General features: G+C 35.1%; 2 protein-coding genes across 3 annotated transcripts in view; one reads left to right on the top strand and one right to left on the bottom strand.

Moving 5' to 3' along the window:
• The window catches only part of LOC110448897 (WW domain-binding protein 11-like), a 26,804-nt gene extending 24,385 nt beyond the window's left edge, over positions 1-2,419 (bottom strand). For both annotated transcript variants that reach the window (XM_021495386.1, XM_021495385.1), the window contains exons 1-3: positions 2,387-2,419; positions 1,655-1,748; positions 1,182-1,279 (exon numbers count right to left, since the gene is read on the bottom strand). In XM_021495386.1, the coding sequence (XP_021351061.1) occupies positions 1,182-1,279; positions 1,655-1,733 (177 nt within the window). In that variant the 5' untranslated portion in view covers positions 1,734-1,748; positions 2,387-2,419. The remainder of the gene's footprint in view (positions 1-1,181; positions 1,280-1,654; positions 1,749-2,386) is intronic.
• A 3,889-nt stretch (positions 2,420-6,308) lies between these two features.
• LOC110448913 (exocyst complex component 7-like) lies at positions 6,309-19,474 on the top strand. The gene is made up of 21 exons (XM_021495423.1): positions 6,309-6,360; positions 6,601-6,685; positions 7,013-7,121; positions 8,180-8,297; positions 9,582-9,753; positions 10,334-10,409; positions 10,692-10,750; positions 10,999-11,054; positions 11,875-11,981; positions 12,349-12,453; positions 12,687-12,806; positions 13,165-13,224; positions 13,506-13,544; positions 13,910-13,969; positions 14,454-14,520; positions 15,049-15,117; positions 15,436-15,556; positions 16,753-16,848; positions 17,328-17,409; positions 17,984-18,025; positions 18,477-19,474. Exons 1-21 carry the CDS (start codon positions 6,309-6,311, stop codon positions 18,711-18,713), a joined length of 1,932 nt encoding a protein of 643 aa, XP_021351098.1. The 3' UTR covers positions 18,714-19,474.
• The last annotated feature ends 538 nt before the right edge of the window (positions 19,475-20,012 follow it).

Here is a 20,012-nt window from a genome sequence, read left to right on the forward strand (position 1 = left end):
GAGCCATTAGTCTACCGTTATCAACCTAAGCACTATATGGCATATATACGTTACCGTTTCAAACATCAAAATAGAGTTTATACTTCATCACTCATACGGTTTATAAGTTTATATATTTACTTCTTCCTTCTACAGACAGCGTCAATGCTTGACAGTCTTCACATGTGCTTTCTCGAATCATATGTGTTTCACACGCGTAACACTCCCCAGACCGCAATCCGAGTTGCTAAAACGCGCAAACCTAGTGCACGAATTTCACCACCACAACACTCGTAGAATGCACCGGAGATAAACATTTTGTTTTCAGCAATTACTTAAAGTATGGATTATTATTTGGATAAGAGTATCAGAAGACTTTATGTAACCCACAGGTGAGTGTCAGAGATTCTACTTTCTATTTACGATAACGAAACTATATAGCGGAAGCATGCAATACTGAATTATGCGCACGCACCCCGAACGGAAGTGGGTCCATCATTTCGTTCTCTGGACAGAATTAATAAGCCGCTCGGCTCTCGCCAAGAGCGGCTTAAAAATAAACAAAAGGCCATAACTCTGTGTATAGTGAAGACCAAGACCTAATTCCAGTGCACTGCGCACATTCTGTGGGTGATGCAGGTATATTCTAGTTTAATCAAGATATCTTAAATGGTTTTAAATGTATGGGCCGGACAAGAATTTACTGAAAATGTTGCACTTATTTGACCTTGAAATGAAGGTCACAATGACCTAATTCCAGTGCACTGCACACTTTCTGTGGGTGATGCATGCATAACTTAAGTTTCATCAAGATATCTTTAACGGTTTAAAAGTTATGGCCCAGACAAGTTGCGATAAGAAGAACCAAAAGAAGAAGAAGAACCAGTACTAATACAATATGTCTCCCTTCATTTGAAGTGGAGATATAATGATACCTCAACCTAGTAAGATACATGCCAAATTGCAATCCTTTTGGTTGCATGATTCATAAAAGGAGGTCGTTTGAAGATTTTAACACATTTTACATTTTGAAAGTAAGTTAAGGTCATTTATTATTTCTGACAGATCTTCAAACCAGCAAAATACTAGAGCAGGGATTTAAATAAAATCTTACAGAAGACTTCTGTTGTACTTCATCTTTGATGATCAGAAGGTATAATCTTTAAGTTTTCCTTTGTCACATACCAGTTACAATTACTTACATATAATTTCATAACTCTCTGAAAAGTCTCCTTCAATTTTTTCCTCTTGTCTTTCAATACTTTCTCATTTAGCTTTGGTGCCTCCATTGGGTTGTACTCTGGAAAACCAAAAGATTAAAATCCTTGATCAAACAATTCAAATTGTACATATATTTATATCAAAACATTTTGCAAAAATAAGGTTTGATTAGTTTAATCATGTCTTTATACATAATGTACTAGTTTAATCATGTCTTTATACATAATGTACTTACCAGGTATTCACATATAACGTCCCAAAAATACTTTTAAATTTAAATTTTTCAAATAACCTTTTCCTGGCTTATGTCTAAACTTTATTTTATTTTTACACATAGTGACCCATATATTTAGAACCCAATCAACACCTTTGTTAAGTTCTTTTAACAAGTTTTGATAAAAAAGATTTGACAAGAGAATGATGATTAATAATAGATATGATCAACTAAACTTACCCATCTTATCAATCATTTCCATTTCTTGTAGTAGTTTTAGTGGATCTTTGCCTTTCAAAACAGCTTGTCTCACCATCATACGCTGCTTCTTGTTCTAATAAAATATTAAATACATGTTAATTCATAAAAAAAATCATCAAAGGTAATAAGGGAGGCAACTGCATCTGAGAAAGGATTAAACCTATTTCTTACATTGTTTTAGTTTTTAGAGTGATGACAAAATGCATGAGAACTCCATACAATGCAGGCAAAATATAATGGCTCTGCTCTCCACAAACAATTTAATCAATAGTTACTAAAAAGACCTACAGACACAAACAAATGATATATTTTAAAGGTCTTCAACTGCATCAATAACAGTCCAAACCTGTACATATTGAGATTGAAATCCCAAGTTCTTAGGTAACAGGTATGAAATAATATTAACTTTATACCTATAGCTACCCCTCATTCAGCAATCTTTTTATAACTTCAATTTTCATGTAGTATATCATTTTGTCTTTACTCTGACTTTCATTTCATCTTTTCATTTAAACAAAGAAAAGAAAAATGACTTATTCTGTGTTTTAACAAAAGAAAAACTTATCATGTTTTAATATTTTATCTTTTTCAAAGCTTTTCATTCCTGAAGTAAAACAGAAAGATCACCCGATAAAACCTTTCTTATCAAGATAACTTATTCCGATATTTTAAATCACTGAGTCAGCATGCTGCTGCTGCTGTGGTAGTTACCTTCTTCAGCTCTTTCTTCCTTGCCTCCTTTCCTGGAGAATAAAAACAAAATAAAGATATTGATAAAACAAAATGGACTTACAATTATGGCAAAACACAAAATTATGACATGCACTAGTATGTCACATATTCTGTTATAAAATGAAGATATGAACTACAACTGTTCCTTACTTAAAAGAATTACCAGTCTGCAAGTCTGATCATAGTAATCACACAAGCAAGAATTGAAATTGCACAGTGATGACTTTCTTTAGAAGAATCTTTGCTCACTTTGCAGAACATTCCAATTCCCATACTGAATGAGTCTATACTATAGTGTAATAAGGAAGATAGATACAACTGTTAAAATCTAACAACTGAAACACTGAATTCTTTGATGAGCATTAAGTTAAGATTTATACCAAAATTGTACAATCTGTTTTAAAATAATTCTATGTAGTCATGCTACCCATTCTCTACATATGAAATTTCAGATTTTGAACTTTTTATGATTGGTTTGGTCTGGTTTAATTTTGTTTAACATCCTATTACTAATAACAGCTAAGGTCATTTAAGGACATGCCTCCATGTGTTTAGTGTATGTGTGCTTGCGTATGTGTATGCAGGAGACAGGGTATGTTGGTGTGCTTGCAATTGTCTCCTTGTGATAGCGCTGATCTAATGCCGACTTTATAGTGCTAATTCACTGAAATGCCATACCGAAGGTACCCAGCACAGCATTCCGCCCGGTCACATCATACTGACAACGGGTGAACCAGTTGTTGCCATTCCCCTCAATGCTTTACGTTAAAGCAGGGAATAACAACTACCATTTTTGAGGACTTCAGTGTCAAGTTTTTGAGTTGGTTGACCTCTTAGTTCTGTATAAGCAAATTTCACTTTACCAATAATGACCATGAAAGACTTGGAAAAACTGATAAAATTCCTATCTGCACGCTAATAATATTTTCAGCAAATTAAAGATAAACTTGACCTTTGGTGACACATACGTATCTTTTTCTGTTTTAATGTCTCACTAATGTCCCTTTTATTCAGAGATAGAATCAGACTTGCTACTTTACTTGTCATTCTAGACATGTAAATGCATTGAGGGGACTAGGCCGGGGGATTGTTGCTGATCCCAATTTTGCCCTGTTGCCTTTTTCCTCTCCTGTTTTAGTGGTGCATGTGACCAACCCTTGATTCAAGTAATGTGTATGCACTAGTATACTGGAAAGGGAATACCATAGCCCTAGCTGTAAATACAAAATCTAGTTGTCATCAGAACAAAGAATTACCAAAGGAGGAAAGTATGTGACGGTACAAGACTGGGTGACTACTGGAGGCCAGTTAACAAACTCAGTTCGGTTAAAGCGTTCATTGAGAGTTCGGAGGTATTGGTCAGGTACTGGATCACCAGCAAATCTGGCTATAAAGTCAAATATGACCATACATGTACAGAACGAATGTAAACAAATAAGTCAATTATGGTCGCAATTTCTTCAAGCACATTGAAAATTAGGTGGACAAACAGGTGAGTCAGTAAAACGAAAGATTTTTATCTAAAAACTAAAATTCCGGTGACTTTGTTGATTATCATCGTTGCAGTTTTTGGTAATAGTATATTTTATCCTCTGTATCTGATGGTTAGAACAACGAATATTAAAGATTTCTGTACCAAAACACCAAAAAAATAATTCCCNTCATACCTGCCAACCCTGGACATACTGAAAGAGGGTTATGACCCTCTTTTGAAAATTAAAAAGAGGGTCATAGTGCGCGACGGCTTTTTTCGCAACAAATATAAGAAAAATAGATATTAAATTATAACTTAAATATTTTAATGATGTAAAAGTTACATTCTACATTCATTGAACTGTTCTTCCAGCAGATCTAGCTGATCCTCATCCACAATACCAAATTCAAAGCTGAAAAATAAAAAGATTTGTCAACAACACAACTTATAAAATTAATTCATAATAATATATATGATACTGTGTTTTCACAGGCATTTTTTATGTCAATTGAAATGGTCCCGACAATAAGATGTCACATTCTGCTCATATAAAATACCATTTTGTTTCTGTCAATGAAAATGGTCCTGACAACAAGAAGTTGCACCCTTCTCATATAAAATATCAGTTTTATACGAGTAGGGTTTGAACTCTTATTGTAAGGATCATTTTGATTGACAGAAACAAATCATCAAATGCCTGAGCGTGTTTTTGACTAGAGTGCAGAATGCAGCGTTTGGTCCACGACCACGGGACTTTGTACACTATAACTCATTCTCCTACGACATTTGATATGTGTACAATTATCTTTTCTTTTAGCAATTCGTGTAGTAGAACCTGCAAGTCCCGATAAAAACTTCTTCCTTCAAGAAGACATAACGTTACCTTCAAAATACATTCTATTCTACGTAAATACAACTCAATTATTCGTTAAAAACCTGACTAATAACTTGTCAGCAAGTTCAGTAACAACGTTCTTTATATAAACATTTGTAAAAACAGTTCTAGTACGTATATAAACAACTCACAACTTACCTGTTGGTGAGAAACGGAAACAGGAAATATATCGTCTTTCTTGTGAAGAAGGATGGAAAAGTCTAGAGAATTCCGAGTGACTTCGGTAACTTCTAATATACGAAAAGATTCCGGGTGAAAACGGGTGAAATTGACGAAATCCGGGTCAAAATCGTAACCCGGCGGGTGAAGTTATAAAATCCCGGGTGTAACCCGACGAAATCGGGTCACTTGGCAGGTATGCTCATATTAGTATAATGTTATCAAAATATTGCATAATTGTTGAAAAAACGAATCCTTACCCATGCAAAAACTCTTTTACGAAATTAAACAAAGTCCGTCTTGGGGGAAAAAAATAGAAACGACCGCCATGACAGATCACGCGTGATGTTATCTCAATTATCCTTTCTATATATGGCCTGCATGGCCAAATATAGTATTACTACTGATGCTGCCATGTTTACTACAATATTCATATTGGGTCATGACACCCATATTTGGACGTCTGACCTATATCGGAAGAGAGACGAACTTTCCAACATGGCGGTCAATTCAGATTTCGATTACGCTTGCTACGTTAACTTGATAATTTAACGACATTTTAGGCAGAGGTAAACTTCAAGTTGTGCAGGATATCAACAGAAATAGTTCATACTACAACCCTATTTATGGATGCAGACCAATGTGCTGTCAATTAATTCTAAAATCTCCCCGGTGTGATTCACACTGGGCTTGCTCCATTACAAGGCATGGGATCGATTTAATACCCAGCGGGGCAGAGGAGGCCGGGTATTAATATTAGTACTAATTAAACTGTAGCGTAAAATATGTCCACTGTTAATGTGTTATTATGATCTTTAATGGAAAGATTGGATAAAAAACTCAGGGTATTGCTGAAATTAATAAATATTCAATTATACAGAGGTCTTGACAGTAAACATTATTGTTTGTCACTTGGTTAAATCTGTGGTATAAAACAGACACCTCTTGTGGCAGTCCTCTCCAGATCTCTGACAGACAGGGTGGTGGTATCAGCACAGGAATTGTACTGGTTCCAAAGCTGAGCATGGAACAGTGAGTTATCCATACTTGAAGGTGCGAGTTAGCAGGCCAACCCCAGCCCATGTAAAACAACACATACTAGTATCATTTATACAGCAAAATGTAGCTGTTAAATAGTGATGCTGAGGTATCTTTATAAAATTACAACGCACTAAACATGCATGTCATTCGATTTCTTGGCTCATGGAGCGATTGTTATCAATGTTCCCGGCAGTGTTTGTCATAATCTCTAATTACATATATAGAANCCCCCCCCAAAAAAAATAGCCTCTAAGATGACCAAGCACTGACTTGTAGCAGCAGCTGATCTAAGTAAAAATGTATCAGCTGCACGAACAGCCCTAGTCCAAATTATGGTTACCGTCAATGAAAGTACAAAATTTACCAAGTTCCTGTTTGTTAATGGTAAACCACAAAATACAATACATGATGAATATACATGAGAAGTATTCTTACATGATTTCAAAAGTACATTTGACAGTTTCATATATGACCATATAGATATCCCATTTACTCTTATTTAATTAACCAATCAGTGCTGTAATTGACAAATGGAAAAACAAAACTGTTTGGGAAAAATAGAAATTCAGGTTTCATGATAAAATTAATGCGTTCTTTGGTTGTAATCTTTAATTAACTACCAAGATATTGAAAGAACCACAATGACTTTGGAGACTGTACTTGGATACTACCATGTGAGCAGAGAAGTTGAAGTTCAGATCAAAGAAGGGTAAGATGATGTGTGAAATATAAAACCCTGTATATCCAATCTTTATGTGGTTCTAAAGAAATCAACTTTATTCATTTTACAATAATACCGGGTAATGGAACAAATAATAATCTTTTTTTTTATTTGAATGTGTCATAAGTTAGCCATCACGATTCTAGTATAGCAACATTCCTATGTTATAGGAAATTTTGCTATAGACAAAGTTTGTTCTTCCTGAGACAATTCTAGGGATACAAATATGGCTATAAATATAAACAAGAAGTTATGTATCTTTGTACTGTTTACTGTATATATACATTGTTACATGCACTTTTGTTTCTTTACCAGGCCGCACTCCTGTGGTCTCCAAGGTTACCTCTTACAGATGGACAGGCTGCTTCAAGCTCACAATTACTTCCAGAAACACAACCCCACCAGTCTAGAACTTGTTGATGTTGTAAGTTTAGCTTTCCATCCATAAGTCTATAGCAATGTACATCTTGTATAATCTGTACATGTTGCAACTGGGCAGTTATTCAACAAGAAATCAAAGAAAAATATAAAGTTAAGATTGGAGGTTAATCTGAATGTGTTATACATTTGCCTGACATTTATGTTCAAAATGGTAATGGTAATAAAATGTGATCTTTGGAACACAATACCTTGAGTGAACAATTGAAAAAATGCAAGAATATTGAACAAACTTCAAATTGACCTACTTGGTGTGGTAAACTTGACCAATACATGGAAATGAAGTATAAATATTCAAAAATGGAAACTATTGAATGGTTGAAACATAACAAGCGTAATAAGTTCTTCAAACACCAGAAGGCAACATCAACATAGTTATTATAGGTAGATTCAGCAAATCACCATGATGGTAAAAGAAAATGTAGTCTACATACCATATCTGTATCCAATAAGGTAAAAAGCTTACATGATAATTTGTCTCATTTATAGAATTTTTACCATCATGGATACACAGATTTTTTGCTAAAACTGTTCAAACTCCATATTGAATATGCAACCCAAGTGTGGTCACCAGTATTAACAATCAAAGATGTTGAATAGATGAGCCACCAAAAAAGTAGCACATCTTAAAGACCTGTGTTATCGGGAAAGGCTGAAATCCTCATGCCTATTAATTCTAGTATATATGAATCTAATCATTGGCATGATAAAAAGCTATAAACAAATCTTCATTGCATAGATGAGGTATAAACAGATCTACTTTTTGAGCGAATTGTACAGGAGATGACAGTAGAACATATATACACTGGTTCATTCTTAGCAGAGTGAAAGTCAGAGTTTGCTGAAACAGGCACTGGCATACCTTACATTTCACTTGTAACTATTACAAGTTATGATGCACCTCCTGAAGACATCATAGTTGATAGACCTATATAAGCATGATGCTACCCTATGATGATACACAGGGATGAACAATCATGATTTAGACTTGAAATACATGTTATTGCAAAATGAATATGAGTCAGTTTTATGTCAATTTTTCAGATTCGTGTTTTTGACGAAGGAAAGGATGCCTTGCAGGTGGAGTTTCGCACATTATTGGGGCGTCATGGCCGACCTGTCCCGGCCATTACTATCCTCAATCACATCAGTTCATATGAGGGTAGGTTTTATGATATTTAGAAAATGTATTAATTCTACCAACAGAAATGAGATGGCTTCATTTTGGTGTTATCATGTGCACACATGTGTTTCAATCTTTCACATCATTATCTAATTCACCTCCCTAAGCTACGGTGTATACATTTTAATTGACAAATATGTGTTTAAATATTGCTGACTGATGTAGATATGATCCAACTCTAAATTAAACGGAATGTTAACATACCAGTGAAGAAAAACTAAACAACACAGCCTACCTACGTTAAAGGACATTGATGTCTTCCACACATAGGGATGTTTTTGGTGGAGTTGAAGGATTAAAATTCTCGGCGTTAGGTTAAAATAATAATAACATAGAAGGAGAGCAGGTACTAATTACAAACACTTTCTTAAACAACATGGAAACAGTTTTGTCAGAAATCAGGTTTAGTGTAGTTCACATGTAATTTTTGTAAATACTTATTTTTATACGCCCGTCAAATTTGACGGAAGTATTATGGTATGGGGTTGTCCGGCTGTCCGGCGTAAACTTTTGTTTGTCCGGCAATCTCCTCCTACATTTTTCGACCGATCTCTTTGAAACTTGGTATACATTATAATCATGATATGAAGTTGTATCTCCCTTAAAAGAATTTTGATTCAACAGTTTTACCAAAAGTTATTGCCCTTTGTTCATTTCAGTATTGGATTTTTTTGTCCAGAGATCTTCTTCTACATTTTTTGACGGATTTCTTTGAAACTTATTAGGCTAAATAATCATGATATGTTGTTGTGTTTCCCCGAAAAGAATTTTGAATCAACAATTTTTGCAAAAGTAATTGCCCTTTGTTTATTTCAGTATTTGATTTTTGTCCGGCAATCTCCTCCTACATTTTTCAACAGATCTCTTTGAAACTTGGTATACATTATAATCATGATATGAAGTTTCGTCTCCCTTAAAAGTTCTTCACCTTTGTTCATTTCAGTATTGGATTTTTTGTCCAGAGATTTTCTCCTTCATTTTTTATAGCTTGTCAGCTAACCACTCTTAGAATGATGCAGATCTTATTTCAATGTAAGAAAGTATATAACACTATATGGCATTCGACGGGCGTATATTGTTCTGCCCCGCGGTACTCTTGTTTCAATTGTGTTTCCAACAATTTTTTCACAAAGGTGAGAAGTCACAAAAGGAACAACAGTCATTTCATGTCCCTTGTTAAAATGTGAATAAATGTTTGCTAGATATTTGATTTTTATAATTGAATATTGAACGTGTTACTAATTTTACTGAACATTATTGTAGACCTGCAGCCAGGAGAGGCAGAAACCCCATCAGAAATAGAACACCTTCCAGAGAAGATCATCACTGAGCTCGGACAGATAGCCAGGTGGCTCGTTACTAATGGTCCCACCACTGACTTCCTAAAGGATTACACCACCATGCGATCATCCATGATGGTCAAGTCCCTCCAATGGTAAACATGGACTAAACAATACACTTTACCCAGACTTTTACATAGGACCTTGTATATTGGAACATGTCCAAACGTAAATCACAGGGGCTACATTTTATTTCATAATACCCAGTAGTGATAATGGCAGTAATATATTTTAACTTGCTGGTACCCTGTACCTTAAATTGGAACCTAGTAAGTTTTTATTTGGTATCTAATTAAAGATAAATTTACATTGTGTATATATATATTTCAAGATTATATAGGGGTCTGTTTACACAAGCGACGCTGTTCCTGTTTGTGTTCTGTAAAGTTGCTGAAAACAAAATATTCTTTAGATTTTGTACCATTCAGATGGTACTAGGCTTCATTTAAATCACTTCACTCTAAAGGGTCCTGTTTCAAGGACTGAATATAATGTCATCAATTTTTTTGTATTTTTTTTAGCTGAAAGTTCTGACAATGTACCTGACGCAAAGCTGTTGTTTAACAACACATGCTGCAGTAAAAAGTCAAAGACATTGTATAAACCTTATGTGATATAACTTGAGTTACCGTCAAAGGTCCCACATGCTTGTTTAACAGTGCCTTTTTGTTACAGTTTGAAGGAGCATATGAAGTCCTCCAGTGGTAGCAGTGTTAATGCCATATTCCCCGGACAACACTCCCCCGCCACAGTATGTAGATTTACCGGGGGGTATACAGAGTTGTTGATAGAGGATTTATGGATACATTTGTATTTATTTTGTGATATGATATTAAATGTAGCACCGATTTCTTAAAAAGAGTAGTCACACTTTCTGATTTCAATTAATTATTCTTTAATATTTATATTATAACTTGACTTGATTGGCCTGCCATGATATACTTTTGTGGTATTTTAGTCTATAATGTATAAATATGGCCTGTGTACACAGATTGTCGTTAGATCTAATTTTCAACAACCGTTTTTATTACAGACAAGCAAATTCAGACCTAGCAAAGATACACCAGTGAGGAAGAGTATGAGGAAGATTGCGTAAGTTGTGATTTATTGAACAATTACTAATGGATACATATGAATTACGGAATACATTTCAACAATAACATAACTAGAAAATGGCAAAATAAGAATCTATGGTATGATAACTTTATTTATGTTTTATTGATATCAGAGTATACTGTTGAAGGTATTGTGTGAAAAATCTTGGGGGGGGATCTGAATAATTGCTACAAAAACATTATTTTTAAAGTGAAGGTTAATACAATCGTTTTGATTATTTGTAGACATACCTTTAGGAAGAAGGCAGCTACAGCTTTGATACAGTCACCATTTGATCCAGGTAAAAAGCAGGAGAGGAAATATTTAAGTTGATATTTTTTTTAAATAAAATAATCCATATAGAAAGCATTTATTGTTTTAAATATGACTTTCAGATTGCATCTCTAATTATAGATGTTGTTATTGGATTCTTCATGAATTATGGTTATATTTCATGAGTGGTTAAATATTTTAATATTTTTGTCTAGAGTGCATAACACATGTGTATGGCTGTGTAACCAGCTGTATTGTCCTGATCTGACATCCAACTCAGCTGCAGTGGCTATTGAGAGAGATGAATACTTTAGTGCAAGCAATTAACTTTCAAAATTTTGGGATTCAAGATGGCTGCTGTGGCCTCTGATTAGCATTTCTGGCAAAAAAATCAGATCTATTGGGTCACTTATTACACATTTTGTGGGAGTGATACAGATTGAGCATACTCAATATGAAAAAATAAAATTTTCTATTTTCTGGATTTAAGAAGGATACTATGACTTCTGATTGGCTATAACATTATTAGCTATTAACTTGAGTCAATCGTGAAAGTGAAGTGCGACAAACCTTATGCTATTGTGCTGGTTATTTGTGGACCTACAGTCAATGTTACAATTAGCATGTGTTGTTATGTGTTTTTTTCTCAGGTTATGGTGTTAAATGGCACATGATATAAAGAAACAGAATGCAATTTAAAGAAACTAAAATAATTCTAATTTCATTTACATGTACATGTTTTTGCTTTCATACGTAAACTTTAAATCCTCACTATATTGCAAAACATGGTATCTTTTATATCACTGTGAATTAATGCAGTACATTTTTGTTTATATAATATGAAACAGGTCATCGACGCCAAGGTTCTTACACCGATGTGATCAAAGAAGAGAGCCTGGACGTGGAGATAGATATCTACATCACTGAGCTCACTGCACTCCTCAAACTTATGCAGGTAAGGTCTTACCTAAGGTCTTCATATCTTGTTGACAGTTAAACATCTTATGTATCATACATTAAAAGTCGGAATGTTTACCCTAATTTAGCCACAAATGTTGGAATCCTGGTTTAGTGGCCTCATAATGTTTCTGCATATGATTACTGATATGGCATCACTGATATACCGGTATCTTAAAAGCAAAACTTTGCTAGATTTTCAACAATAAAGTAGTAAAAAAAATCATTACTGGATTTATGCCTGTGAAAATCAACTTTAAAAATATCAATCTGCATCAAAACATTAATTCGGAAGAGCTTACTATAATTACACATAAGCGTTTGATTTTTGTCTCAAATTGGGTATACTATGTACTGTACTTTAGAGTGAGAACCAACTGATGTCTGGCATAGTCCCTGAGAAGCACCATCGCACTGTGTTTGATGGGGTAGTTCAGCAGGCTATGGACGCAGTGGTCAGTGAGGGAGAGGTCAGTAGAAGACAGCCTGGCTGTTACAATAGATCTGGATATTCCAACACAACAAAGATAAATTACAACCAATTAACCGAGTTGAACCTTCTAATCTTAAGATAAAAATAGGGTATTCATTATACATTAAGAAAACATACAATTTAAATAAAGTTATCATTGGATAAAAAAGATGATTTTTTTCTGAAATGTCTGTATTACTTAAAGTGTTTAATCAGTAACTTGAGTTGTAGTTGTTGGCGAGCAATGCTAAAAAGAATATCGTCAAACATGAGTTCATGGCGGTGCTTTCCATCTTCCCTGTGGTGAAACATCTTCGCACCATCAGACCTGAATTTGACTACACACTAGAGGCAAGGACAAAATGAAGTCATATAGCTAGAAAGAATAGCTACTGTATTAGAGCTGGTTTAAGTTATTTTCAATGAAGTTTTATAATGATAATGATAAATGCTTAAATTTGCAATGACGAAAAATGCTGCACTATTTTCTTGATTCAAAGCGTATCTGTACCTATAAATAAAAAGGAAAAATCACTGATTACATACACTTTGGAACTCTATTATGGGTGAAGCAAAGACTTTGTCATAAGAGTTGCTAACCCTATAAAGATCAAGAGGCCTTTTCTACATTATAAAATGAAATAGGAAGGTACACATTTTTCGTAGCAGGCATGATTTCACCAGTTTATGTTGTGTTTTCTATTTGTAGGGCTGTCAAACCCCAACTCGAGCCAAACTAGTCTCTCTGTTGTCCACACTTGGAAGTACAGTGAGTGATTCCTCTGTTCCTGTCTCACTGCAGTTATACTTTCTCTCTGTCTCTCCGTCTTAACTGCCGAACTATTAACACCAGCACATGTAGTTAAAAGCATAGTTGGTCCAAAATAAAGCAATACAGGGTAGTTGAATAAGTGGTACTGGTAATTACTTTGTATGACTAAAACAAATGGTAAAAAACACAGAAAACAATAATCATATTCTGACTTTTGCTTGTTCTGACATACAGAGTACTTTGTATGAAAAAAGTGATATGTACCTTGTTTGTTTTAGGGTGCCAAAGCTCTAGAGGAGTTTGTTGAGAGTATAAAGGTGAGTATAGTGAATGGGCTTAAACAAAGAACTTGATGTGTAAATATGTTTGATATCTTGCTGGAATGAAATACTCTCAATTTGGTTCAAATAAATGACATTGACTTACCTTGACATAATTTTAAGGTCACATGGGTCAAATGTGTAGACTTTTTAAAGATCTTGTAAGGTCTAGACTAGTTGTATTTGATCTGTAGTGTAGGCTTCCTTGCGATCGAGTAAATTTGACCCACTTTGAAGGTCACAGATGTGAGATGTGTTTTCTAACACCATTCAATAACAGATGAGAGGTACAGGCCAGTTGGGCCTCTTGTTATTGTATGATATTGGGGTAGGTGTGATCCACTAGTTTACTTTCCTTTTAGAATGACCCAGATAAAGCCTCCATGCCAAGAGATGGTACAGTCCACGAATTAACCAATCATGTGAGTTCTGTTGCTTTCAGTACAATTTAGTCAGCCAATACTGGGCAGTCAGCTCATTGTTTTAGGTGAAAATGATACTTGTCTTCTCTGATTGAACTTTAGAAACAGTTTTTCTTGCATATTACCACTATTCATTATCAGGCCAAAGTTTCATCATCAACAGAAATTATTTAACTTTATGATTAATTTTTCAACCATTACACTTTTATGTAAATGACATAGGAGTTTGAGAAGTTTAAAAATCAAAATCAGAGGAAAATTGTGAAACTCGGATCAAATGAACAGCTTAACTAAAGATTTCTTGAGAAAACATTTCCAATTATCATACTTCTCAAGAACAGTACTATTTAAAGATACTGGAGGTATGAAATATTGAGACATATTAGTAAAAGTAAAATTTTCCTAGAGAAAGCACATGTACTTGTTATCTTTTGACTTGTAAGTATCAGCTCCTGATTTTTAGTGGATATTTTAAATCTTCCAGACCATCATATTTCTGGAGCCACTACTTGATTATTCCGATACTGCTGGTGCCATGCTGCTGATGCATGGTAAGTAAACTATAGCCAAGATCAGCTGGCTTCTGTAAATTACAAGGGAATGCAGTGTTCTGAACACCTACATTTAGTGGTGTCTGAACAGAAAACCAGTAGCATGCGGATCAACTGGCTTCATAAATTTCACGGGGATTAAAGTGTGTGTCCAGTGTTGTCTAAATAGTAAACTGTAGCATACAGAAAAGACAGCTTCTGTAAATAACAATGTATTTACTGGGTGAATCTGTGTTGTCTAAGCAATGTCATCATTGGTTGTTGCAGATCAAAGTGGAAATTGAAATAACAGTAATGATATGTCTGCTATGGAGGATGCTTACTTCAGAAGGGAATGAATGTATTCTATCGTTTCAGTAAGGCTCAATAGAAGTCCTGATACAAGAGATTAGCACTTAAATAGATAGTGTTAAGATATTTATTTTTTGAATTCATGTAAGCAGTATCATGATATTACTCAAATCTCCGGGAACTTTTGTGATGTTGGGATTAAATTGTGTTGTCATTCTCCAATGATATTAATTTCAGGGGAACAAGCCGCTCCATCTGAAGCAGTTGATGCCAAGAAGAGCAAACACCAGCTTGCAAAGTACTGTAGTAGGTATCACTTACAATAATCTCTTGTTTGTACATGGTAATAGAATTAAGAAAAATTCAATGAAATCAAAATATTTTCGGATTATTTGGTCTAGATTTGAATTCAAATCTTACAATCACAATGATACACATGTAGTCTCTGGTCAATTATTGACTCAGTTATAGGGAATACCCCATGAAATTTTAAATAGCTTTGATGGTATTACACTTGCCTTATAAACCAGAAGTTCCTGATATGATTCCAAGTAGAGACACTTCAAAATGTGACCTGTTAAGTAGGTTTAAAGTACATGTATATGATAATATTTCCCATTTCAGCCAAAGTTCTGTCAGCCTTGGGTCTGAATCTGAGCAACAAAGCCGAGACCTATAGTGATCCCACACTGAGGCCAGTGTTTATGTTGAACAACTATAACTACATCCTCAAGTCTATACAGAGGTAAGAACATGCTCAAGATCAACATTTAATCAAGTCTTTACACAGGTACATACACGCTCTGGGTCAGCACATAGCAGTCTACACAGGTACATACACGCTCTGGGTCAGCACATAGCAGTCTACACAGGTACATACACACTCTGGGTAAGCACATAGCAGTCTACACAGGTACATACACACTCTGGGTCAGCACATAGCACAGTCTACACAGGTACATACATGCTCTGGGTCAGCACATAGCACAGTCTACACAGGTACATACGCGCTCTGGGTCAGCACATAGCACAGTCTACAGGTAGACACACGCTCTGGGTCAGCACATAGCAGTCTACACAGGTACATACACGCTCTGTGTCAGCACATAGCACAGTCTACACAGGTACACACACGCTCTGGGTCAGCACATAGCAGTCTACACAGGGACATACACACTCTGGGTCAGCACATAGCACAGTCTACACAGGCACATACGCGCTCTGGGTCAGCACATAGCACAGTCCACAGGTAGACACACGCTCTGGGTCAGCACATAGCACAGTCTACAGAGGTACATACACGCTCTGGGTCAGCACATAGCAGTCTACACAGGGACATACACGCTCTGGGTCAGCACATAGCACAGTCTACAGAGGTACAATCATGCTCTGGGTCAGCACATAGCACAGTCTACACAGGTACGTACATGCTCTGGGTCAGCACATAGCACAGTCTACAGAGGTATGTACACGCTCTGGGTCAGCACATAACACAGTCTACACAGGTACATACACGCTCTGGGTCAGCACATAGCACAGTCTACACAGAGGTTGGCATCTTTGAATTCCACAGGTTCTGCTTACAATATACATATCTTCTGTCTTCTTGGATTTTCTACTAACAGAATCAAAGTCCTTGTATGCGCACCCTGTGGATAATACGAGTTGAAATACGTGCACAAGTGTGGTGATAAATCAGCCCTGCAATTGGTCAGTTTTTGGTGTCTTTGACCAATCAATTAGCTAAATGCCATCCTTCAATTTTGTCATGAGAGAAATTCAAGTGTACTTTGCCATACCCTTGATTGAAAAAGTTCTTACTGTAATTTGTTGCCCTAACAGGATGTGTTTATTGTTTAAGTCAGCAGCATGTTGATTTTTTAATCCTTCACACAGTGTCACAACTTCCAACATAGTGTTATCTACCATTGTAATTGATAGATCTGGGTTACTGGAACTTATCCACACCTACCATAAGGAGGTGGGACAGTACTACGAGGACAAGATTAATGAAGAGAAGAAGCACTATTCTCAGAGGTATGTTATCTATTGTAGAAAAAAGTACACAGTACTCTCAAAAGTAAGGAAAGAACCTCTACTTTCATAGGTAAAAAATATTACTGTGAATGGGACAGTACTACTGTCAGTGGTGCATTCCCTGCCTAAAAAAGGAAAATACTATCTGAAGTATGCTTTGGTAAATTATGGAAAACAAATTTTTAGTCACACATTTCAAATGAAAGTAAAAGGAATAAATGCTCACATTTGATTTTGTTGTCACTTAATGCACAATAATTTTGTTTGGAGTCATTATTTACTAACGATTCACTGTGATCAGGCAAGCTGACGTAGAGCCAGTACTCGTCTTCATTGTAAATTTGATCTTAAGTAATATAACTGTTCTACCGTGCTATTTGTTTGTCTTACAAAATAAGTTTGTCCTGTAATATACATTAACAGTTCACTGGTACATGTAATACTGACCGTGATGTTATGGTGGTGATTGCTATTTTTAGTTGGAGTCGAGTGATGCACTACATACTGGAGGTCAATGAGCCAATGTCTATGCAGAGAACACAGTCCTTGGAAACAGCAAAGGTACTCTTATACTCATATATCTTCATGGTCATTCACAGTATTTGTTTCTTATCAGAAACATTCAATACTAAGTAATTGTCTAAACAGCTGTGATTCCTATACAGTGTGGTAGTTGATTGTATACAAACTTGAAGTGAGTTGTAATTTATTATTAAGTGGTACTTGATTGTGATTGAGTACGAAGAAAACAAGAATATTGAAGTAAAACAAAACTGTTATCCAAACTGAAAATCAATGAAAATAGAATAAAAATTTAAACAAAGGAAAGACTCACAATGAGATCGTTGAAAAAAAGCAGGTGACAAGGTGTTCCAGAAGTGTAAGCATCATCAATAACACCTGCCATGTGTATCTAGGTCAAGTTAATGTCATGTTCTCAAACAGAGTACCAGGGTAGTGACAATGAATTGTGATTAAGTTAATCTTGTGATAGAGTGGTACTAATTTTGTTTAGATTTCCTTATATTAGAATCCAAAGAAATACAAAAACCGTAAGAAAAACTGAAGATAATTAGTACTTCAATATTCCATACACTCATGATTCAATTATGTTTTATTTTTAAAAAAAAATCAGTTGAAGGACAAAGAAAAGCAGAACATCAAAGATAAGTTTACTGTGAGTATATAAATGTCTGCACCTACTTGTTAATGTTTTTATGAAGTAGATGTAATATGAAACATTAAAAGTTTCTGATGGAAGCTTCATCCATAATTATCAATATAATATCTAGTGATGAGACCACAATAAATCTATGGATACAATAGAATCGAAACGTGACATCCATTTTAACATCTACTTATAGCCCAAGTTCTATGTGGAAATATGTTTAGAGAATTGGAGCAAAGTAAAACTTCTGTTTACAGGGCCAATAAAAATTTAAGTCATGTGCCTTACCTTGTGACAATGGTTGACATACTGTAGAATTAATCCGGAAATAGTTTGCATACTAGAAACAATTCTTTTAAGAAACTAGTTGTTTATTACTTGAAAAGTATAGATTTTTATTGGTTAAGAAATTCTTTTTGTAAATGTATAAACACAACCTTTGATTATCTCGAACAAACAGGGTTTCAACAAGGAGCTGGAGGAGATCTTACGTATACAGAAAGGTTACGCCATACCAGACCAGGAGTTGAGGGAAATGCTGAAGAAAGAGAACCGAGATTTTATTGTACCATCATATACAGTCTTCCTACAGAAGTATGAGAAACTCAATTTTACCAAAAACAGGGAGAAATACATCAAATATTCCATTCAAGATGTTGAAACAACCATTGGAAAGTTTTTTGACACATCTGCCTAGGAACTCAGTGGAGCAGAAATACATTCCAACACAGCATGTATCTACAGTATTTGTACAGCTGACTTGGGAGTGTTACTCAAGAAAGATCAAATCTATCCCAGACATCTGTAACCATCTCATCAGACATAAACCTGAACCAACAGTTTATAGATAAACACTGGACTTTCAGTGCGTCCCATGTATAAAGTACCAATATATAAGCCTGTTAGTCCTGTTGTGAAAATGTTTAGCTTCTGTAAAGAGAAAGATGTAGAACCCTCATGGTAAGATATTATAGTGTGTGATTGAATCATGTTGAATTTTTTTGCTTGGTTTTAACATTATTCTCAACATCCAGTAGTGCTATGGGATGTGATGAAAATCAATTCATGATCTAGTCGTCTTCAATTGTCAGTTATCATCATTTCCATGGGAATATGTCCTAAACTGTAAAGGGAAAAGAATCGGACCTGCTATAAAGATCACCTCTGTATATAAAACACCTGTAAAGTTCAATAACTTCAGCTTATCAAGTGCGCGTCTTTGAAGGACTCATTTTCAATCAGTAACTCTTTACATGATTTTTTTAATATAGAATACATGTTGTGTTGTACAAAAATTAATCTTTCAATGATAAATGTATCACATTTACTAGAACTTACTGTACCAATTCACATTCTACCAAACATGATGGCTTCTATGTGTGGGAATTGTGCAATATTTGTTATGTAAGTTTAAGCTTCAATAAATTAATGTACAAAACACATTTTTGTTTAATCCTTGATACTCTATATAGTAAAAATGTCCTTAATCCAGCCACCACTAATGCCATTATCCCACTATCCAGTCACTATTGATCTGTAATATAATTGCCACATGCTGGACACTATCCGGCGATTTAGGGGACACATTGGCTTTTTTTTCTGTTCAAAATTGTCAATGAAACTAATTAGGTGGTCAGATTCAGATTCTTTATTTCTTTGCATTGTGGTTTACAATACATTGGATAGTGACTCAATTTAGCCTCTTAAACTGGCAACGAGTTGGCTCCATAAAAAAGACTAGACTTATAACAAGAGGCCCATGGGCCTTAACGGTCACCTGAGTCTAGTATTTATTTTTGTTGTTGAAATATGTACCAATTTGAGTAAAAAATAGTATAATGTTAACTTAACTTTGTCAGGACCATGAGCTGATCATTCCTAGACCAATTTTAAGTGAGATCGGCCTATTAGAACTTAGTAGCAAAATAGCGGCCATGGCAGCCAAATTGTATTTCTGATTGACCCGAAAAATAACAACACTTTGTCAGGACCATGA

Source organism: Mizuhopecten yessoensis, unplaced genomic scaffold, assembly GCF_002113885.1.
Source record: "Mizuhopecten yessoensis strain PY_sf001 unplaced genomic scaffold, ASM211388v2 scaffold4373_2, whole genome shotgun sequence".
Classification (NCBI taxonomy): domain Eukaryota; kingdom Metazoa; phylum Mollusca; class Bivalvia; order Pectinida; family Pectinidae; genus Mizuhopecten; species Mizuhopecten yessoensis.

Coding starts and splice junctions, on each gene's coding strand:
- LOC110448913 (XM_021495423.1), top strand. CDS start 6,309: ATGGTTACCGTCAATGAAAGTACAAAATTTACCAAGTTCCTGTTTGTT. Junction 11,055..11,874: donor ACAGTCACCATTTGATCCAG/GTAAAAAGCAGG, acceptor AATATGAAACAG/GTCATCGACGCCAAGGTTCT. Junction 13,970..14,453: donor TCCACGAATTAACCAATCAT/GTGAGTTCTGTT, acceptor TAAATCTTCCAG/ACCATCATATTTCTGGAGCC.